This window comes from Tasmannia lanceolata, unplaced genomic scaffold (assembly GCF_043159265.1).
Source record: "Tasmannia lanceolata isolate RefF3 unplaced genomic scaffold, GAP_Taslan_0.1 ptg000008l, whole genome shotgun sequence".
NCBI lineage: Eukaryota > Viridiplantae > Streptophyta > Magnoliopsida > Canellales > Winteraceae > Tasmannia > Tasmannia lanceolata.
The window spans coordinates 1,825,407-1,849,273 of record NW_027518685.1 but is presented as its reverse complement, the minus strand read 5'-3'; the positions used below and the strand labels follow the sequence as shown (position 1 = coordinate 1,849,273).

Here is a 23,867-nt window from a genome sequence, read left to right as displayed (position 1 = left end):
AACATTGCTTTTAATTTTTAGTCCAATTTCAGTTTTGGACGTAAAATCAATTCTCAAAATCGAAAACGAACATGCCCTTAGTTTTATCAAGGCAACGGTCGACCACAGCTTTCTAATATAGTAATGGGTCATCTTCTGAGTCTTATGTCTTTCTACATTTTGGCATCCTAAATTTTTTATGGAGTCTTTATCCCAAATATTTATGGTGTCACTTAGCTTTTCAATCATATTGCTACCTTGATTTCAGAAAATTATATTATGGGATCCAATAATTTCAATTTTCTGCTAAAGCTGTATTTTCAAATTTGAGGCAATACTCACATCCCTTTCTAGAAAAGGCTGCTTTACAAAGTCAGCCAATGATTCTATTGCTATATAGTCTTATACTAATTTATCCATGTTAATAGGAGTTGGTGAGACGCAGCCATGACTACCCATGATGAAAATGAAGCCCGGGGCAAATTTGAGGTTTGTGATTTGAGTTTTATAGTTGCTATATAAATCATAGTTTCAAAACTCCCCCTTGTCATCGTGGACTCCCCCTAGTCGACTCCCTTTTTACCTTAGCCGCGTTCTTGTCCGAGTCAGAAAGACGCAGAGGAACTCTGTTATGACGATAATTTATGCACGTTTTAAAGAAATTTCTGATATTCAATTGCTGCATTTTCCAGGGAAAGTATACAGCAGTGGTTGTATGTTGGTTTCTAGGCAATGGGAGCATGGTTGCATGGAATAGTATGTTGACAATTGGAGATTACTATCTAAATGTGTTTCCGGTCTGTGGCCATTTGACTCCTCTTTATGTTTATATGCTTTTGAGCTATTTATTTGTGCACCCTAATGGTTGTTTTGTAGTGCACTACTGCATGTAGCTAAACACTACTTGGTTTGTAGACTCCTAATTTAGTCTTTGACCATTTTAGTCGAGCTCATCAATATTTTGTTGTTTGGATTTACAAAAACTGTTTGTCTTAGATGATTTGACGATTTTTTTTTTTTTTTTGTTATTGGTAGAATTTAAAGATAGCTTTGCTAAATGCTTTTTTTGGCAGTGATGTGATTGATATCATGTTATGTTCTTTTAGGATACTGACAACGAATATTTTAGGTAGCTTTCTCCATACAGTTCAGGGGATTCTTTTGGAGATATGTATTAACAGATGCAGAACCCCATTTTGTATGCTGTGAATTACACTTTACAAGTATAGTCTATTCTGGTTCCATACTAGTAGTGATCTTATTAACCGGTTTTGCTATTGTTTTAAGGTTACACTAACCTATGCAACACACATACACACACTCTTGTAAACACTACCAGTTTAGTATGTATATTTTAGAACTCAAGTGAACATCTCAAAATTTCGGCCAAAGTTAGAGAAGCATGGGTTTTCACATTTTTGCTTGGTAAGAGCTTATTCTATGTTATTTTGCTTGTTTCTTCAATTATAATGCAAATGCATCAACTAATTGTTGATTTGATGCACTTGCCATGGATTTCAACTATTGGGAAAAATGTAAATTCTTAAATAAAAACTAATCATATATGCATTTTAGCTTCTAATTTTATCATTTATGTCTTCTTGTCCGATCTTACCACTAACGGAGTTAGATTTTTTCATTTCAAAAAATAATTATTTTATTTATTTTTATTTGAAAATTATTTACAAATAGAAAAAGATGACTTTCCCTAAAAAAAACTTATCATGGATGAATGTTAACTTCCGAATTTTTTTATACTCAAGTTATTCTTGCCTAATCCACTAATTAATAGAGTTATTTTTATTTTAAAATTACATTTTATTTTTTATTATAATATTCTTTAAATTTTCATCATTATATTGTAGTCCTTTATTATGTTGTATTTTCTTTTCGGAATTAGTGAATGAAGGCGATGATTTTCAATTATCGGGGAATCAAGCTAATGAGTCACACCATGAAGCTTTGGGAGAGGGACTAAGGCGTCAGAGAATCAGTTTGGCTTCATGCCCGGACGATCGATTATGGAAGGCATCTTCTTATTAGGCATTTAATGGAGAGATTTAGAGAAAATAAAAAGGACCTTCATATGGTTCTCATTGATTTGAAGAAAGCGTATGATAGGGTTCCCAGGAGTGTTATGTGGTGGGTCTTTGAAAGGAAAAAAGTGCCTACTAAATATGTTGATGTGATTAAGGATAAATACGATGGACCTTAGCTCCTGTGCAATCTCTACGTTGTTGATGATGCCGAAAAAAAAGACTACACAGAGGGTGTGTGTGGATAGTAGATCAATAAATTAAATTACCGTGATATCATTTTTCTATTGGATAACGATTCGAAACAGATATCTCCAATAGAAAGAGTACGTCTCATGGGTGCAGGATTCTTCGAAAAAGCGTGGGCTGGAATAAAAATCTCACCGCTGATCCATTTGTAATACGAAACAAATCTCCAAGCCTTTCTTTATTGATGAAACAACGAGCTTTACTTTATTGATAAAGCTTCCCTTCTTCCGACTTTCACTACGGTGCCGGAAGCACAGGTTACACAGGTGAGTCTATTGTAGATCCCCATTTCGGATAACCTATTGGCATTGGCACCTTGCCAGGTAGATCTGATCTGGACCACTCTATAGTACCTACCCCCTCCCTCTTTTTAGTAAGTAGACGGAGATGCGCACCTCGAAAAGACGGATTAAACTGAATCTAAGGGCTTAACAGCGCCTGCAGGGACGCTCTGCCTTGGTGAGCACCCTGCCAACCAAATGCGCAGGGCGGGTCAGAATGACTGACTAATAAGGTAAGCAGGTTTCTAGGGGTTGTTTTTCCTGTTAACAGCAGGGCCGTTGGTGCGGGCCAACCCTCTCTCGTTCGATACAGTAATGAGGGGTTGACGAACATAACACCTAGACCGGGTCGATCGAATCTATGATCTCTAGAATTCCAATTAGTAGTGCTTTCACTTGGAGGGAAGGAGAGGGCTTTTTTCGGCTTCTCGATAGGGAATGGGAGGAGGTGGCCGAGCTGAATTACCTTTTGGTTCTCCACGAAAAGAACCTTCAATTCCTGCTGGATGCACGACAATGGGAACGTTCAATAAGTCTATTGGAATTGGCGACCAGAACTCACCCAGATGAGAGAAATCACGTTCCTCTCATAGGGAGGCACTTAAAGGTGACCTAAGAACAACCCAATCTCGAAAAAGAAATAAGAAATTATTGCAACTACAACAACCTCCGTGAACAGACGCTTTGTCAGTTAATTAGAGTGTTATAACTAATATAATATATACAATAGTCCCGCAAGCAGCAATCGGAGGCATTTCCGGTTTGTCAACATGGTTCTTAGTTCAAGACTTCGTTCACTAAGTTCCTAGATAAACTTTGAAATGCTTACACTAGGTAGAGGTTTAAGTCCAAAAGACTCCCGGTTGCTTCGTCTTCATCGCCCACTATCATCTTCCCGAGTACTTTTGTCTCATCATCTACCACCTCCCCGACTTCTCTAACTGCTGCTTTCAAGTCCCCTATGTCTTCAAACTGACCAATCCTTCTTTGACACCTCCCGCCCCTCCGACAGCCAGAACCGCTTACCGCATCAGAAAGAATATTATCTTCTCCACCAACCGAGTGACAAGACCAAGGCCTACGCCAATTACCAACGAATATAGCCGTCACTGAGTTTCGGGACGAAAAATACTCGATCTCGGCAATCTCAGTCTCACCACCCTCCATGGAGGAGGAGTTATGTTATACATATTCTGCCTGTGACTGTGCCAAGAAGCAGCAGAAAGCCCGAGATCAGAAGTATAGATAGAAAGGCAGAAAAGGAGGCTTGGTCTGAAATGGTGGGAGATTGAATCATTCCTTCATTCTATTCCGGCTAGTCGTAGCAAGCCAACCACTTCCATTCAGAGATTGGATGGACATCCGAGAGAGGGAAAGAGGACCACATGCTCCACCGCTTGTGCGGGCCCCCGTCAATTCCTTTGAGTTTCATTCTTGCGAACGTACTCCCCAGGCGGGATACTTAACGCGTTAGCTACAGCACTGCACGGGTCGATACGCACAGCGCCTAGCTCGATACATCGCCCCAGTCTTTATGTTCTTTTTTGATCCTAAAATAGTCTATCCTTCACAGGATGATAATCCTTATTTAATTCTCGACTCGACTTCTTGGATCTCAATCAGGTTGTTGTGGAAGGCAACTCCCTCAATGTAATTAGATGGTTATCCGGATCTTATGGGTTTCCTTGGCGCTTTTGCGGACTTTTTTAATGAGATTAAAGACATTGTTGGGCACGCAAAAATATCTTTTCGTCATGTTAGAAGATCGGCTAACGGAGAGGCGGATAAGCTAGCCAAAAGTGGGGTTCACTTAGAGTCTCTGGTATTATTTGTCTTCCTTCCTCCTTGATTATTTTATGTTTGATTGTACTTTTGTTCTTCTTCATTGTATTCTTATACCATTTTGGTCCTATCAAAATCTTACCATTCAAAAAAAAAAAACCATTTTTCTATTCTTAGACTAGATGATATGTTTGATCAAGATATTTCAAAGTTGGATTTGAAAAGTGGGTATCATCAGATCTCCATCAAGCATGACGAAGAAAAACTGCATTCCAAATACCACAAATCTGTGGGTATCATCAGATCTCCATCAAGCATGACTACAAACACACATGTATAGATTTGTTTTACAGATGAAGGCACCTTAAATTTTATAGTTTTGGCTACGTATAAAACGTCACAAAAATTATTCTTTTGTGAATCTTTTTAGTAGCAATAAGGTCTACATGTTTCTGTTTTGATTCCCACCAAAACAAAATCCTTCAGTTGACTTGTATAGATTTCACTAACGTTTTACTTATGTCGACTGAAACTCTACCAGTTTAGTATGTATATTTTAGAACTGCGGTAAACATCTCAAAATTTCGACCAAAGTTAAAGAAGCATGGGTTTTCACATATTTGCTTGTAAGTGCTTATTTTATGTTATTTTCCTTGTTTCTTCAATTATAATGCAAATGCATCAACTAATTGTTGATTTGATGCACTTGCACATGGATTTCAAATATTGGGAAAAAGAAAATTCTTAAATAAAAACTAATCATATATGCTTTTTAGCTTCTAATTTTATCATTTATGAGTTCTTGTCCAATCTACCATTAACGGAGTTAGATTTTTTCATTTCAAAAAATAATTATTTTATTTATTTTTATTTGAAAATTATCTACAAATAGAAAAAAACTACTTTCCCTAAAAAAAACTTATCATGGATGAATGTTAACTTCCGAATTTTTTTACACACAAGTTATTCTTGTCCAATCCACTAATTAATAGAGTTATTTTTTAATTTTAAAATTAAAGTTTTGATTTTTAATTATAATATTCTTTAAATTTTCATCATTATATTGTACTCCTTTATTATGTTGTAATTTCTTTTCGGAATTAGTGAATGGAGTGGATGATTTCCTATATTTTTTGTTTATTCAAAGCAGATGTATACATGGTTGTATACATTTTTAGTTCAGAGGGGACCTCATTGTTACAAACATGCACAACAAAGCGTATTGTTAGGTGTTTGATCTAGTCTGACTATTATGAATGATCGTTATGCTTATGTGATGGTTCCTCATTTGCATGCATTTCCAGAAACTGTGATTTTACTGAGTTTCCACAATTTCATCAAAATGTATGACTGGAACTGACATGTTTCCATTTCTGTGGCAATCCACATTTATATCAAAACTGATATTTAAAACCTGGGTCATGCATGATCTCCATCACCCGGCAATGAAGTGATAATATCATGCTTCTCATGGAACAAAAATGTGAATCTCCATGGAATGGAGACACCCTTCCTAATGCAATGAGTTTTATTCTGGAAAACTCCCCGAACAGACTGACATATATTAATTAAAACTTCAAAAGTAACACTATAATCCAATTTTCCATGTTTTACCTTTGATTTGGAAATTCCACTAAATATGCCCAAGTTACAATCATAATGAGGTGGTTTTTCAATCATACAGAAGACCCTTGAGAAATAACTAAGTTTCTTATATTTCCATTTTTGGAAATTCAGTACTGGTTCTTTGGCTTAGTAGATGTATGAACATAAGTGGGAGGAAATACTGTGACTACATCATCCGGCTTGTGGTTTATTGCATTATAGCACTTCTTCAATATGCAAATTAGGATCCTTGCCTTAAACGACGGATTTATATATTTAGTTGATTGCCATGGTTGGTATTTTGATGATATATTGTCAACATAGTCATGCTAATTACATTTTGCCTTTGATAGGATTTTAGGATAATATCATATTATGAATATATTTCTTACTATTGTTGTCTATGCAGAAGTATCACTCTTCTAGAGTACTTCCAATTGTGTATCAACCATTTGCTGTTGGAACGCTTGTAAATCTAGCATACAATGAGGCAAAGCTTAATACAAGACGGCGCAACTTAATTGGATATACACTTTTCTTCTTAAGTACACTATCGGTTCTTGTTGTAAGTAGTCTTCCATGTAATCTCTCTTTCCTCAAGTCATGCATTCCATCAATTTATTGAATTTTACCAGATAATTTGGGTTTCCATTTTATTATATCATTGCTTCAAGTTAATCCTGATTTAACATATTTTCCCATTGTAGTTGGATTTGGCAACATCCGGTAAAGGAGGGATTGGAACCTATATTCGTATTTGTGTTGTTAATGGAGCTTTTGGAGTTGCTAATGCTTATGTTATGGGGGGAATGGTTGGTGACCTGTCTTTTATGGCCCCTGAATTCATGCAAGTAAGGTGTTTTGTTATACATCAAAGTCAGTTTTTCCTTTGGTTCCTTTTTTTTTTTATCATATTTCCAATTTTGTGAATTTTCTTGGTCTTCTGGAATTGCAGTCATTTTTGCTGGTTTGGCAGCTTCCGGGGCTCCAATATCTGCTTTGAGGCTCATAACAAAGGCAGCCTTTGAAAATATCAATGATGGTCTCCGCAAAGGAGCATGTATGTGTCATTTCTTATTATGTAAATGTAGATTGCTTTTGAAGATTTTTTCAATTCTTCGGTAAATTATACAATATGATTGTGTAACTGCCTGATCAGTTTCTTTTAGCAGCACTTAAAGATTAAATGTGCACTCTGAGAAATTGGAATTTAGTTGAAGCCTGAAAATTGTTAAAATGCATCCAAATATATACTTTACGAATATAGAATGTGGTGTCATTGGCCAATAAACCATTTTCTGACAAAATTCTGTGGAGATGTTCAGAAAGCTGATGTCTCAGCTCACACAAATATCTTTTATATACCATGCATTCTATCCCTTTTCTTCTATGCTTATTTTAAACAGAACAAGACGTTTCTTTTGCTATTCTTTTAAATGATGACATGAAGGATGAAAGAATGTAAATGAGGATCCTAATTCAATGGAAGGTGTAGCAAATGATAATAATCAGTCACCATTAGCAAGAAAGTCGTAAGACTGAAGGTGAAACTATAGCTCTTGATAATCAACTGAACAATTGTGTATTTACACCAGATCACAACAAAGAAGATAATATTGCTGCATATTGCAGTTCAGTGATTGTCGGATTTGAAATTTCTTCAGAAGGAATGGTAAAACAAAGAGATTTACTCTTTCGAAAGCCCCTCATTTGAGACAATCTTCTTCAAATGCCAATCATGCTAAATCTTTGGAGCTGGAGATGGAAATGAGAGGTTCGAACAAGGAAATGAAGAGAAGTAAAGTTTTTTTTTTTTAAAAAAAACTATTAGAGAAGATCAAACTCTCTCCGATTTCTTATTAAACTATGCTGATATTCCTAATCCAAAAAGAGTGCTTTCCCCTGCTCGATCTTCATTGATAGACTAATGAAGTTATTACCACTTCATATCCCAATAAAGCTCCTAGCCCTGATGGATTGGATGGAGCTCTTTTCATAGCTTTCTGGCATATTAATGGAATGAATATTTCTGAGCCAATATTCAACTTCTTAGACAGCATATTAATGGAATTAATATTTCTGAGCCAATATTCAACTTCTTCGACAAAGGCGATATGCGTACAGAAATCGACTCTACCTTCATTTCCTTGATTTCAAAATTTATTGGTGCTTCAACTCCAGATAAATGGAGGCCTATCTATCTTTTCAATTTCGTCAATAAATCATTGCAAATGTTCTTTCTAATAGGCTTAAAGGTATGATGGGTGATATAATTAGTCCAGTTTTATCGGCTTTCATCCATGGGAGATACATCTTGGATAATATCCTGTTGGCTTATGACCTAATCCATAATTTTTGTAAAAAGGATTCCAAAGAGGCTATTAGCATAAAAGTTGTCATGAAGAAAGCATTCGATAGTGTCAACCGTAAAACTCTTCTCAAGTTTATTCAGCTTCAAGGTTTTGATTGCAAATGGTGCAATTGGATTTCTCAATGTATCAACTCTCATCAGTTTTCTATCCTAGTGTACCCAAGAGACTACTTTAAAAACCATATAGGATTAAGGCAGGGGATCGTTTTTCTCATTATCTCTTTTGTGTAGTTATGGAGACGTTCTCCATTCATAATGGTGATGCTATATATCAAGGGCTCTTATCAGATAGTCTTATTATTTCTCATCTTTCATTTGATAATGATCTCAAGTTATATTTTACATGTCATTGTAAAATTGCAGCTAATCTTATGCTGAATTTTAAAACCTTCAAGGATATCTCAATTCTTGAAAGAAGCATAGCAAAAAGTGACATTTTATTACTTTCTTTTTGCTGGGATTGGTGATCCAATGAAAGAATCTATCAAAGACATCCTAAATACGGATGAAGGATCTCTCTCTCTCTCTCTCTCTCTCTCTCTCTCTCTCAAATATTTGATTAATAAAATGCAATAACAAATTAATATTTGCTGACCTAAAATAAGCTGGAAATCATATTTTCCTATCTTATAGGGGTAGAATTAAGCTTCTCAAATCTGCTATTAATGGTCTTCAACTTATTGGACTTCACTTTTTCAAAATCCAAGAAAAAAAAGTCATCAATAAGATTGAATTTTTTTTTCAGAGACTCCCTTTGGCCTGGTCCAACTCTCAAAAGTCAGTCTCATCCAATCAGTTTGGATAATATTTGCCGACTAGTTCAAAAATATATTGTTTGCTATCCATAGTATAATATCCTTTCTATTGGTTGCAAGGCTGCGTACATCTAGCCCTTCCCAGACCCCCCAATGGCAAGAGCCTCGTGCACAGGGCCGCCCTTTTTTAATATCCTTTCTACGACTTCCCGAATTTGATAACAATAACAATTCCTACATATTGTTATTTGAACTTGTCTTACTAAAGCTTCAAATATAGGCATACGAAAGCTTTGTATTGAATCTGATTCTATTATCTCAGTGAATATTATTAATGGGGAATTTTCATGCCTATGGAAATTAAGAAGTCCTCTTACTGACATCAGGAAATTTTTTGAATATATTCATTTATTGGAAAGTTTTCCATACTTGGATGTGAAGCGAATTAGGCTGCAGAATGTCATTCTGAGTCTTCTTTCCCTACTCATAGCCTAGATATTCGTCCCTCTTCTATTCACCACGTTTTGATTTTAATTATTGATGATAAGTGTAATGAAGTTGAATTGAATGGACCCTCTTGTAATGCTCATCTATGATAATGACAAATCTGGTATGAGTCCCGCCTAACCCCAGCTTGCCTACCAAAAACAAAAGGAAAAATGTTCATGATTAGGATGTGAAAATGAACTTTTATTACTCAACTTGGGTAATCTTTTTTTTTTTTTGGTGGTGGCGGTGGTTGGGGGGGTTGCTGGGATCGAACCTGAGACCTCAAGGTTGAGAAACAATGCCTCAACTGTTGAGCTACAGGTTCAAATTGGGTAATCTGATAGGTTAATATATAAATGCAAAACATATAATCAAGTAAATTACCTTTCAAGGTCAGTAAATGAAAGGCATCATATGGGGTTCTGGTCCACCTGCTTATGCTAGGGTAAAAGATGCCAGAAGCTCCTCCTGCTACTTTAGGTTAATTATGTCTGGAAAATTGTTTCCTATGGATAAAATATCTCTCAATAATAATTTTTATTTGCACACTGCATCAAGATGTGTTTTCATAAATTTGTAAAATTACATAAAAAAACATAGGTGTAGTCATTGATCCAGGAAGGTGTAGAGGGAGAATAAACAATAGGAACAGTATATTGATCCTTCTTAACATCATGGACAATTTGGCATCTGATAATATGCACCAATTACATACTGTAGATAATAATCGGCTATCAGCCCATGCAAAAGTCCAGCTAGGGAAGAGAATTATGGTTATTAATGTTACTTACTTTTGTACTATTAACCTTTTTGTGGGGAAGTTCATTCATCAGTTGTTTGCATCCAGAAACATGAATAGTAATTAGACCACTGTTTTCAACATGAACAGATGGCTGCATAATATCATATTATGACACTAACCTATGGATGTTTGGGCAGAAAATTTGTCTCCCATCTTCATGGCCTTGAAGCCATTTTTGAACTTTCATAAATTTTTCCTGCTAACTCTTCCATCTAATTTCCTATTGCAGTACTGTTCTTTGCAATATCAATAGCTTTTGAGCTGTTATGCCTCCTTCTTTATGCGTTTGTCTTTCCCAAACTGCCAATCGTGAACTACTATCGTCTGAAAGCAGCTTCCGAAGGCTGTGCAACAGTTTCAGCAGATCTTGCTGCCGGTGGCGTCCAAATGGAACTTAACCAAAGAGTAAATCCCTGTTGGTTATATAATTGATTTTGGTTCAAATCCCAGATGCCATAGTATTTAATCGAATATGGATTTGTTGTAGGTTGAAGAGGACCCTAAGCAGCTGGAGTGTCTGAGCAACAAGCAGTTGCTATTGCAAAGCATAGGCTATGCGGCTGATTTGTATCTGATATATGAGATGACTGTCAATTTTCCCTTGGTTTTTATCTAAAGATACTGGATCCCACAGCCTTGGTTCATGGTAATGCTTTAGTTAGATCAAATATAATCATATCAATTGGATAAATTTGTATTAACACTAGAAATTCTTAATAAATACGCTCTTCATTTTTCATTGATCCCATGTTGACTTCTGGTTGTCTTTTTCAGATATGCTCTTGTTTTGATAGCAATGTATAATGTGTTTGATCTCATCTCGAGGTACATTCCGCTTATACAAAGCTTGAAGATCATGTCACGCAAAGGCCTCTTGTTTGCAACTCTTTCTCGACTCATCCCGGCATTCTACTTTACAGCCAAATATGGAGACCAAGGCTGGATGATCATGCTCACTTCCTTCTTAGGATTAACAAATGGTTATCTTACTATCTGTGTCATGACAGCGGCGCCAAAGGATTTCAAGGTTAGTTATTGCATAATCCCAAATATTGAAAATATCAGATATAAACTTTGTGACTCTTTCCCGATATAAATCTGAAAGTGACCAAAAAATTTAAAATCTCCCAAGATATACACTTCTCGAGAAATCCCTGGGGCAAATATTTGTGAGTATGATTGCATCATAATTCTACATTTTAATTCCATTCAAAAAAAAAATCTACATTTTAATACAATATAAGCATGAGCTGATAATAATTTTTTTTTTTGTTATGAAGTATTGTTTGTGGTTTTGGTTTTGGTTTTTGCAGGGACCTGAGCAAAATGCCTTGGGAAACTTGCTTGTGTTATGTCTCCTTGCTGGTATATTTTCAGGGGTCTCACTTGATTGGTTGTGGCTCATAGGCAAAGGGTGGTGAGGCTTAGTTGAAGTTAGAATCTGTCCAAAGTCATTTAAGCAGCTGCTCCATTTATATAGATAGGAAAGTGTATATTTCCATTGATTTTATATGAACTACCTAGTTGGGAATGTCAAAAATCGTACATATGGAAGAAATAAAAGAGAAGTGTTATGAAAACTTTCCTTACCAATGAATGTGCTGAGTATCACTACTATTGTTTCCATTAGGAACTATCTTTATCTGATCAAATTAGAACTCAGCCAAAGTAAAACCGAGTTGAATCGGGCCACTCTAATTGATACAGGATGGGTTGTACGATTCAGCATTGGGACCAGGACCATGTGATCACCTCACGATGGTCCATCAGATCAACGGTCTTGATTCAACAAACATGTCTTCTTGTCATCTTACTGCTACATCCACACCCACATAGAAAGTTAATACGATCCATAAAAATGGAAAAACTAGGAACTTCAGTTCTATCAAGGTGTAAATTATATGATGAAAGAGCGTACAAGCTCATATTCATCATACTACGGATCTACAGCCCTTGATATTTGATCTGACAGCAGCCAATTAAAAAGTGTGCTACTGTTTGTTTTTACAATCTTACCTTGTTAACATTGGAGACATTTACCTCGAGTTATCTCCTCCTGTACGATCCTAACCATTTGAACATTGTCTTGCAAATGAATCGAATGAAATGAGCAACAATTCACATTTAAATTACATTAATTATAGTGGTTAGGCTTATTCAATGTAAAAAAATAAGTAGATAATCACTATCGGGGCCTATGCTAACGTACAATTTTGGGACAATCTCATGATGATCTACAAGATCCACAATCATGAGACAACCCACATGGTCTTAGTAAATGGAGGGTGTAGGGTTTCCAAATCAAAGTATTCTCAAAGGCATTTGAATGAAATTATGGTCATTGTTCATATCAACATTTCCGATCACCTATGAAGGCACAAAGGAGGCCCAATAAATGTATGTTAAGAAGGAACCCCTACAAAAGGCCATTTAGGGTCTTAAACAACCTCTCCGCGCCTGATTCAATTAGTTCTAGTCTGGCCTACAGGAGCATGGCCTTAGCAACTACCGGAACGACTCTTTGCTCATTTTTTTTGACATGGTGAATTCGGCTAAATCTTTCTAATATTTGAACTGTTTATTTTAGATTGATTGCGTCCACGAATTGTGAGCCCCAGAGCCTTAGTGACGTCAATTGGGTCCCCTTATGCATGACATAACTTGCTCTTTTACTATTGAGTGAGCCCATTCAAAGACCCCAATCATGAGGGCACTTATTCTTGCTTCAGATGTATAACATCAGTACTTATGACCCTTTTGCATGCTTTCACTTTATGAATCCTCTTTTATGTGTTCCAAGATAAGCACCCAATTGCTCTCTCCGTACTAAAGAGTCCAATGATACCTTACTTGAAAACAATGTCATCTACCCAACAAACTTTGTTAGTTTGTTTCTTCATCTCTTCTGTCTCAGTATAAGTAGTACCACTTCATTCCCAATCATTTAAAGTACTATTTTTTGTCATTTGAACTTCTCCCAACAAGAATGTCACAAGACACTCTTTCTCCGGTGGATGAATTCATATCTACTCTGAATGAGGAGAAAGAGAGGGATACAAAATTCCCATTCGAGAGCATGTTTATGAAGATTAATGATGGGCTTAGCGGCCTAAGAGATCCTATTTCCGGCGATTTTCCCACAGAACTAACTGATCCCCTGGAAAAATCCATTGTCGACCTCAACAAATTGTTGAACGAGTGCCTAACGATGTCGAAGAAGCAAAGGGAGAGAAAGACAGTTCGCGAGAATTGTTATTCTCCATTCTTCATTTGTAGTACTAAGGAGAAGCTGAAAAAAATCCTGAAAAAGATTAAAGAAATTGAGAAGAACCCTCCTAAGAAACCCGAGGATAAAGCAGGTCGCAAAGCAGCAAGCGCTATGGAATGGACTACAAGTTACGTAGACGAATCCACTGTATTTGGTTGGGATGATGTGGTGGAAGATATTAAGAAGGAACTTTTGAAAGAGAAAGTCAAGCTCAATCTGGTAGGAATTGTTGGAATATTTGGGAGTGGAAAAACAACTTTGGCTCAGAAGGTATTTGCAACTGAAGAAGTGATGGACAACTTCGAGCTGAGATTATGGGTCTGGGTTTCGCCAAAATGTCGTAGAGTAGAGCTCCTACGAAGGATTTTGGAGAACATTGGGCTAGAACACGAGTATGTAGAATCGATTCTGAAAATCGATCCAAATAAGGAAGTGTTGGGCGTGTTGTTGTTCCTTCTACATGTGCATCTAATGGATAAGAAATATCTCATAGTGTTTGATGATATAAGGAATGTGGGTCAATGGCATTGCGAGTTACAAAAGGATCCGCCCAAGAATCCGACAGAAGATTGGTGCGCCCGTTTGGCGTATGGTTTGCCGAAGGGGAACGGGAGTGCCATTATCGTGACGACGACTAAAGTGGAAGATGCGCGGAAGATAGTGGGTAATGAAGGGCTCGTAGTTACTCCTAAGCCTCTCAAGGGAGAGCATGGTTGGGCTTATGGTTGGGCTTTATTTAAAAGTGCCTATGAAGAAGGTGGATCCAAAGTACCCCCTGATTTGGAAGCAATGAAGGAACTTATTACTGAGAAGTGCGATGGCCTTCCCTTGGCTTTGAAAACTGCTGGACAGGAGATGTCTCGTAGGGCTGCTGCAAAAGAAAGGGAGAGTTTTCCTACTGATCAGAAAAAATTAGATAATGATGGGGAGGCTCTTTTACGCGAACAAGGCCATCTTGATGGTGCAAAATAGGAGTAGGTTTGGCTAGCTATGTTGATTGGTCCTTCTTCTACTTATTGTGTGTTAATTTCATGTCAAAGCTATGCTTATTTCTTGTAATGTTAGTAAAATATTTGGTACTTAAATAAGGGAAGTTATATATTTGCCCCATTTTTTTACTTGGGACAGCCCCCTCTGGTATATTTATGACTACTCTTTTACACTGGATGGGGCTGTCACGAGTGAAAAAAGGGGGCGATTATATTGGTTCCCCTTAAATAATCGACATGGTGTGTTTTCATGATCTTCTGTAAGGCTATCTTTGTAAGTGTTGTCATTGTGAATCAAGTGACTTTTAATGTGGATATTTGGATCTCTTGGCATTCTTCTTTGATGAGCCGTAGAAGTAACTTCTTCCATAGTTAGACAATGGCATGGTTTAAAAGTTCGGTTTCGGTACGGCTTTCGGACTCCTGAAATTTCGGTCGAAATTTCATAATAATTAAAAAAGCTTATTTAATTCATTTAAAAAATGACCGAAATTAATTAAAAAAGCTTTTTTAATTCATTTCGAAATTTCGAACTGAAATTCCAAAATTTTGTAATATTAACATTTCTTTCTTTTAAAAAAAAAAGAAAGAAATTGCATTTTTTCAAAATTTCGGACTAAAATTCTCAAAATTCAGAAATTTGGTAATGGCCGAAATTCAAAATTTTGCTAAATTTCAGTTTTGGTCCCCACCGAAATCCGGATTTCACCAATTTGATGGGTTGGGGCCAACCGTACCATTTTAGCCCCAACCCATTTACACATGGTTTGATGGCATGGTGTTGGGCCATCAATTTACACCTATGGGCTGGGAGCACCATCTCCACCCAAACCCATTCACAGAATGGGGCCCATCCTTTTACTCTTACTTTTTAATGGAGTGGGTACCACCATCTCGACCCAAATACATGCATAGGGAGCCCACCAATCCGCACCATGCATAGCATGTGCCATAAATGCAGCTATACTTCTAAGCATATTAAGTCTTCCTCTGTCGAGCTCCCCCCCCCCCCCCCCCCCCCCCCCCCGCCCACCCACCCACTATAAAATTCTGAGATTTGCGCTTTTTCAACTAGTCCCACTGAGGAGATCGACCTCAAATGTAAAAGTTTACATTACATGTGGAGACTCAATAATCTAAATCATTTATTTTTTGAGAATTGCTAGTGTCCATCGCAAAAGGTATTTCACGGCTGGTCTGTCACACATCAGACCAGCCACCTCATGAATGAAGATAACAACAGCTTTTGTCTCCATTCACGAGATGGCTGGTCTGGCAATGGACTCAAGCAAATCCCTTATTCTTTTAGGCTATTGTAAGGTTTGACCGAGAGCAAAATCCACTTCCTAAGGACTATTTTTACACTCAAATTTGTAGAGGCTTTCTTGATGAATTCATACTACTGATCGAGTTGAGTACTATGGGATTACTTAGACGGTCTTCGTCCCGTGCCTAGTAGACTTCCCAATTGATCAAGAGAAAGATTATTTCAACGTGGCAGGAAATTAATTCAAATGACAACGGGCCGAAGTTATGAGCATAACCAGACCAATAGACTCTGCGTGGTGGGGGGGGCCTAGGTTTGATCATTAACATTCCTAATAATGATTCTCATAATACCATTCTTCTACACATGATCCTTCAATTCTACCATGATAAAATTTGCCTGCCATAATCTTGTTCTTCAAGAGTTAACAAGGAAATAGAAGCAACAAGCTTGAGAAGAGCATGCAAGAGAGCGCGTGTGATGGAAACCATTGATCTTGTAGATCATCATGAAGCGAACACATACGGTCCTGGACCCATGTTGAACAAATATCTAGGAACCCGGAGGCCGGAGTGGCACCAAAAAACACTTTACCGGACCATCTCCAGTGCCGGAGAAACGACGGCCGACATTGGCGATGTGCGAGACGCGCCATGAAGAACAGAGGCTTATGTAAGCATCACTATTTCCAAGCGTGATATCCGCAGAACTAATAGGAGGTTCCAATTCATATGTTGCTCCAAAGAGGATCCAAAACCCACTCACCACAGAAGAAAGTATTGAAGAAATGCTTGGGATTATTAGGGTTTACTGAAGAGGATTAAGATGATGAAGGGAAGGGGGATTTGAGGTTGGAATTGATATAAATGGTTTTGAAGTGGCAAATTGAGAGAAATAAGAGGGGGCGGGATTTGGAGAATGAAGGGGAATCAAAAGAATTGCCAAATGGTCTGATGGCTATTTCCCCTGCTCCTGTTCTTGAGTTAGGCAATGCTGTTAAGCCTTGTGAAAGAAAATTAGGTTTTGATGTGGATTATTTCATTGGGCGCCTTTCCCTTGAGCTCTTTCCAGGTGTGCTCAGTTGAGGTTTATCTCTGTTTTTTTTTTTTTTGTTCTTTGTTTTCTTCTCTTTCTTTTCTTTTTTTAACTCATTTGAATTGGGTTTTGTTTAGATTGTTTCTTATGTTCGCAATAAGGTGGGTTCAAGGAGAATTTTAAAGAAGAGTTGCCATCAATGCCAAAAGAGTGGTAAGTTCGATGTTTGAGTTGCCAAAAGGAATACTATTGCTCGGACTGCATAAAGGAATGGTAAGTTTTATTCTTGATGTCTTGATTTTGTTTAATGTGGGTTCAATGCATGAAAAATTACACTTGTTTTATGAAAAAATTCGAAATTTCGGTCGCAGTCCGAAACCAAAATTTAAAACCTTGGCTTCTCCTAGGGGTGGATAATTAAGAGACTGCGTTAGTACCCTGCAAGGCCTGGCTTAGGACTACCTTAGGACCTTGCAAAGCCTGCCAAGAGTCCTAGTAGAACCTCCTAGAAATCCATGTATTCAAGGCCTCTCATCGTGGAGCTACCACGATGGGCTAGTTATTGTTACTCTCTGGGAGTAACGGATGACCTATTTCTGCTGTACACTCCCATAGCCCCTTACCAAAAAAGCCTATTTACTTGTGCTATGGGTTACAGATGAGTTTCACACATTTTATTTATCTGCTGAAATAGACCTGTGTGCAATTTTTTGGTGCAAGTTTGATGAGAACATGCAATTTTTTGCATTTTAGAACAGTACTCTTTTTGCTTGAGTGCAAATTTAGCATAGCAGATATCTTTAAATCAACATGTTTCTATGATTGGAGTTATCTATATCTATTCCAAAGTTTAAATAGTTTTTCGTTTAATCTAGATCTATTCCGAAGTTCAAATAGTTTTTCTTTCTTTTTGTATTTATGAAGTTCAACATTTTGGAACATTATCATTGCAGTCCTGCATAAAAGTGGCTTTGGACTTTCTATCTCCCGAAAATGTTGGTGAGTGCATCCAGTTAGTGGTGAAGCTCATGCTTTCTATTTCCCCCCAACATCTTTTCCATTCTTCTATTTCTTGAAAGTTTGTTCAGATTGCATTTTTTAATGGAAAAGCAATATTGCTATGGAACTATATGACCTTTTTTCCTAATGTAAACCAGGTGAAGAAAATGAGCCTTTATGGACTTAGTGCAGCAATTAAAGAAATTCAAGGGCTGTTGACATAAAATTCGATGTAAGTGGCTTTTGCCAAATGCAGAGCTGATTTTGATTTTTGTGGATCTCAACTGAATACTTTGGCAGTATTTCAAGGATTGAATTCCATTATGATTGGAAATTTGGATTGAACTGTGTACATTTTCCGTGAATGGTCATGCATAAAAACATAGCAAATTAATGGAATAATTAATGCACTTTGATGACGCGGATCCATTGGGGGTTGCCCTTGTGGCTGATTTTTGCAAGGGCACCGTTCAATTAGCATTCCTCTTAAAATAAATGAATCGTATAATAAAACTACTGATATCCGCGTGACCATGTTTTGATAACGAGACAAGTCACCTTGTTTTACAAGCTTTAACCAGCTGTCAAATACCTTTTGGGGAATTGTAATAGCCTTTGAAAGCTGGTTAAAACATGTTAAACAAGGTGAGTTCGTCTCATTATCAAAACATGGTCACACCAATATCAGTCCCCTTATAATAATCTTAATGTTCTGTTGTGAAAAACCCCAAATAGCAATATGTGATTTCAATGGCAAAGTAAAACATAAGAATAAACACAAGCAATCACACAAAGACACAAAGATTTACGTGGTTCGGCAAAAGCCTACTCCACGGCAGAGGTGACGAGAAAATCCACTATAAGATTCAGAGATTACAAGAGAAGATCGGTCTCTCTCACACCAAACCCACTAGAAACCCTAGCACACCCTTTTTCGCTTTCTTTAGAGCTCTCAACCCTCTTTTCAAGACTTGCACACAAAATAAGCCCTAAAAGCCCCTTTATATAAAGCGGGCTTTAAGTTAGTCTTATCGGGCCGAAAAATACATAAAACGGGCCGGGCCAAGCGGCCGGGGGCGAAGCCCCCTGACCCCCAACATGTTCCTTTTAAATAATTTAATCTTCAGTTATATTTCAAATATTGTAAACAAATATGTGCTTAAGTTACAATGTTTGATTACATTATCAGTGTGTAACCATAATTAGGGGGGATGCAAGCTGGATTGGGCCCAGCCAAACTGACCTCACCCGCTTTGGATTTGGTTTGGGTTGATACAATCTTCACCTATTTTCGTTTCTCTCATTTCATTGATACAAACTTCTTTTTGTCATTGTTTTATTGTTTTCCAGTAACGCTGGGAGACTTAAATGGAAACTCAGATGTGTGTTGTTTGTTTATTCTTCCCTCTAAATGCCATTGTTTTATTCTTCCGTGTACTGTACCCTCATGGTAGATGGGCTAAGGTGGAAAACTTAAATGCCAGGATACTTACATTGGCCCAACTTACCAACTAATACTAGTACTCATACAACATGAATACTTTTATTTGTGGAATTAGCATGCTTCAAATAATGAACATCTTGATAGTACTTTTATTTGTCGAATTAGCTTGCTTCGAATAATGAACATCTTGATATTAGCTAACATGCGTGTTTGTTTGTGTTGCTTATTTGCAAGTTAAACATTGCGTACGTTAGCCCTTTTAGATACTATAATCATTGTAGTAATCTGTTTTCGAAGTTCACAATGTTGAGTGTTGTAATTCCTCACTGATATATGCCTTGATTGTATACTATATTGGATACAAGTGTTCATGTCCATGCCGTATAGACCATAGCTGTGTCACTTTGTCCATATTCATATCCGTATATGAGTATCCTAGGTGGAAACATGAACATGCTGTTGTTATCGCCATATAAAATTCTCATGGAAATAGCTCTGAACTACTTTTCCCAAATTCAGTAGGTTGAACTGGATTTGTATATATGTATTGATTGTATCACGCTGAAGTGGATTACCATATATGTCTTGATTGTATCACATTATATGTAATACGTGTGTTCATATCTTTATTCTATATTTTGGAAAATGTTGAGTCGTATCTCTGTTCTCCATAGCTTTGTCCATATCCATATCTGTATATGAGTATCATAGATGGAAAAATAAACATTCTATATTATCACCCTATAAAATACTCGTAGAAATATCTCTGAAATCGTTTCCCCAAATTTAGTAGGTCAAAGTGGATTGCTATATTCCGTTACAAATTCTCCATTTTATCATGCAAACTGATGTTGCATGGACTAGTAATCAAATTTCAAGAATAAACAAATTCATTTAGTATCTTAATGTTCCTCTTGTTAATGTGCAAAGAAGAAACCTGCATCTGTTTTCCAAAAGCCGTTGATCAGAATTGGGGTGGCATTTGGCGAATTGGATGTTTCGTTTATGCAAGTAAAAAAGGCAATAACTTAAAAGTCTCAAAAGAGTGGAAATGCTAAGCAATATCCCATATCCGTGTGAGATGTTTACTGACTTCGGCCTTCATCCAAACTGCATGGGATGAGAATTATGGATACTGTGGAACAAAACCATTGTGAAGATTCAATCCATGTGTGGGGCAATGCTAAAGTTACAGTACACTTTGTGAAATTCCAGCAATAGTTCTGCCAACTATGAAATGATAATGTGGAAATGCCCCCATGTCATATGCCAGGTATGAAATGGTAAGGTGGAGTGGATGGAACCTATGTGCTGGATGGATAGAACTAAAAATTGATGCCATGCCCGAAATGAATTGACTGGAGGTGGAATATGTGCCAAGTATGAAGTGGCAATGTGGAATAAACTATGTACTGGATGGATAGAACTAATGCCTTGTCCATAATGAATGGAGTGGAGGTAGAATAATCAGGAATGAAAAGGGCTGTCTACACTTTTCATTTTATCTCTTTCTAGTTTCAATTTGCACAACTCCGAATCACTGCAAGCTCTGGTGTGGAGAAAGCTTGGATGGCGTGTGGAGTTAAATTCATTCAGGAAGCTATATCAAATGACACTAACAACCCATGGTACTTACTGACTGTTCATTTTTTTAAATTAAGAGATACTTAAATCGTATTGAATGCAAGTGCGATCAATCACCTTTAAGGATGGAAAGAGAACATATGACAGGAAGACATGATTGAGAACCAAGGAATGAACATTAATAGTTTATTTTCAGAGGGATCAGCTTCACAGTATTCTTTTTGTGAAGGGAGAATCCTCCAACTCCTGGGCTAAAGGTTGCTTATGGGGCCCATTGGACTTTAGTAGGATTATTGACTAGATCAAAGAGCTTAGCACTGAAACTAATTTTTCCTTTTCTTTTAATGGTGCAATTTCTTCTTCTTTTGTTAGTTTGTGTTCTTGTTTTTTTCTGTTTTAGTAAACTTTTCTTAATTATCTAAAAATTAAAAAGTCAGAGGAACTAAAATGACTAGTATGGAAAATGCACTGGTGTTCTTTAGCATTACACAGTCTTTGATTTTCCAAGACTAATTCTTCTTTTATATCTAACCTGAACTTTAGGTTCTGGGGGTTATGCCCCTCATGCTCCTTGTATTCTGTTTTATTTAGTTTTGTCACAATGTTATCTGCTCTCCACACACAAAAAAAGGAAAAAAGAAAAAAAAGAAAAAAGAAAAAAGGGAAAGAGAATACGTATGTATATTGAGGTTGGTGCTTAGCATTTTCTTTCCAAATGCCACGTTTTGTACTTTTTGACACTAACACAAAATTACATATTTCAGGATATTTCTTAAGAATCATATTTATATAACACATTTGAAGTTTTGAACATTGTTCGAACGAATGATGCCCTTGTGTGCTCATTGGTCAATGTAGCTTGCTTTTCAATTCGAATTTGTTATGGATTTTAAACTCTTCATTGAAGAAATTAATTTATTGGAATATCTGCCTAGCTTTTTGTTCGCGTGGGTAAATCTTTAAGGTTCCGTTTCTTTCGACATAAAAATGGACGTAAAAATCAACATAAAACCAATTTTACGTCCATTTTTACGTCGAAAGAAACGGAGCCTAACCCGAAAATCCCTGGCAAATGAAGCTCAATATTGACTGATTGAATCTGGTTACAAACTCTTTAATAACACTGTAATATAGGTTTTGGCAACTGAATGCAAATTATAATTGCTATTGATCCAGGTTAACCACAGAATCAAAAAATGTGCTGTGACGACGGGAATTTGGAGCTAATCAGCCTCTTTAAACACCAGTTGACCATCCTTGTCCTCTCTGTGTAGCTAGAAATCATTCTTTGTTACAATTTGTCCTTCGGCAAAAACAAAATTGACATTATAAGGGTTTTCAACTCCTAAATCCATGAGTGAACCTTTTCCTTTGATCTTCTTTGTTACAATTTGGTAGGGATCCGAAAAAAAAAAAAAATTCCTTGAAGTAATCACTAGAGGCTATTGAAGCAAACCAGTCTGCCATCCCACTTCTCTTTTACGATAAATATGAAAATTTTTCCGTTGACAGAAGTTGAGAAGCTTCTATGATATAGCCCCCAATGTTGTAACAGACCAAGGAACTCAGTACATAGTCTTCTTGGCAGGTACTTACCTTAAAACTGAAGTCCGATTCAATCCAAATTGAAATTTTAGGAGAGAATTCTCTAGCCAGTGTGAGACCATAATAAACAGCTTGAGGCTCTGCACTTGAGTTTATGGATAAACCTAGATTGAAAAATAAACCAATCTTGAAGGAACCATTGTTGTCTCTAAATAGTTCTCGAGACATAGAGTTAGTTCTAAGAAAGACCAAATAACCTCCGAACATTGACACACAAAACAGAATCTATAGATCAGTTTCTTGCGCTGGTCACCCAAATAGCAATGAGATGCTAATCTGAAATTTCTTCATTTGAACCACCATCCTATGTGATCCGTGAAGACGTTATTTGTTCAAATCACTTATTCCTTAAGTGAAAAAGATTATAAGCATTTTTTGGGTCTCAACTCAACTCAACTAAGCCTTTGTCCCAAACTAGTTGGGGTCAGCTAATGAATCATTTAGAAGATTTTCATGAATAAAATCTATCAAGTATTGGACCACTAATACAGGCAGGCAGGTAGAGTGTAAAGCAGATTAGTTTGCTAATGATGCTTATCAATTACACTGAACCCTAATGAGTATGGGGATTGAGCCTCTAGTTCAGTGGTCAAGGCTTTGTTCTTCAACCTGGAGTCCGAAGGTTCAATCCCAGTGTTGGGACCCGGGCTGATCCCCTAGACACATAGTTACCTTGTCTCGCCCAGTTGCTTCATCTAGCACCCATGGGATCCTGGGTGCGATCTGCCCGTTAGGTCAGTATAAGGCCATCCAGATGTAATTTTAAGATGTGAATAGTAAGCAGATTAGACTTATGCCCAAGTTTCCAGCATGAATTGTTGAAAGAAAAGAATTAGGCAAGTTACAGAAGGAAGGAGGTAAATGTGAGTCCAAACCATCCAATCATTTAATTTTCGAAAAATGGCCATCTAAGTAGGGCCTACCATATGAACAGCCAATGAAAGACGTAGATGAATGGGCAACAATTGGCCCATTGTACCATCCTTTCCAAAAACTCATAATTTAAAGGCCGTTCGATTGAGTTTTATCGGTCGATTGTTACTCCTCTTTCACGTACCAAGTTGTTCGTCGAGAGTGAGACAAGGGTGATTTGGTAACGAGTCAAGTCAATCCAGCCAGGTTTGGAATTTTAGTAGTATAGGTAGGCCCCACTTGCAAAGATAATTCGGTTGAGATTGATAATAAATGTGCCCCCCCTTCTTTTGCTCTGAACCCTCCTTAGGCTTCACGAACATTAAACTACTTTGAATTTATTACAGAAACCAATAAAAGGGGATAAGAGATGATTTTATCATCACCAAAACTAAGACACGACAGACATTCAGCT

The 23,867-nt window shown here is 37.1% G+C and overlaps 1 protein-coding gene, 1 long non-coding RNA gene and 1 pseudogene across 3 annotated transcripts; all 3 read left to right on the top strand.

Moving 5' to 3' along the window:
* Positions 1-426: 426 nt before the first annotated feature.
* Positions 427-11,929, top strand: LOC143885603 (equilibrative nucleotide transporter 3-like; annotated as a pseudogene). The gene is made up of 9 exons (XR_013253509.1): positions 427-468; positions 672-776; positions 6,342-6,497; positions 6,640-6,808; positions 6,888-6,992; positions 10,579-10,754; positions 10,837-10,995; positions 11,124-11,376; positions 11,663-11,929. The product of XR_013253509.1 is annotated as an equilibrative nucleotide transporter 3-like (transcript).
* A 1,370-nt stretch (positions 11,930-13,299) lies between these two features.
* Positions 13,300-14,921, top strand: LOC143882529 (putative disease resistance protein At5g45490). Its single transcript, XM_077386009.1, has one exon. It carries the CDS (start codon positions 13,336-13,338, stop codon positions 14,587-14,589), a length of 1,254 nt encoding a protein of 417 aa, XP_077242124.1. The 5' UTR covers positions 13,300-13,335; the 3' UTR covers positions 14,590-14,921.
* Positions 14,922-15,968: 1,047 nt separating this feature from the next.
* Positions 15,969-22,245, top strand: LOC143882528 (uncharacterized). Its single transcript, XR_013252257.1, has 5 exons — positions 15,969-16,944; positions 17,046-17,181; positions 17,862-17,907; positions 18,066-18,139; positions 22,112-22,245. It is a non-coding gene; the product is annotated as an uncharacterized LOC143882528 (long non-coding RNA).
* Positions 22,246-23,867: the final 1,622 nt, after the last annotated feature.

What these genes read in the sequence shown, in the direction of transcription:
- LOC143882529 (XM_077386009.1), top strand. Translation starts at nt 13,336, where the DNA reads ATGTCACAAGACACTCTTTCTCCGGTGGATGAATTCATATCTACTCTG.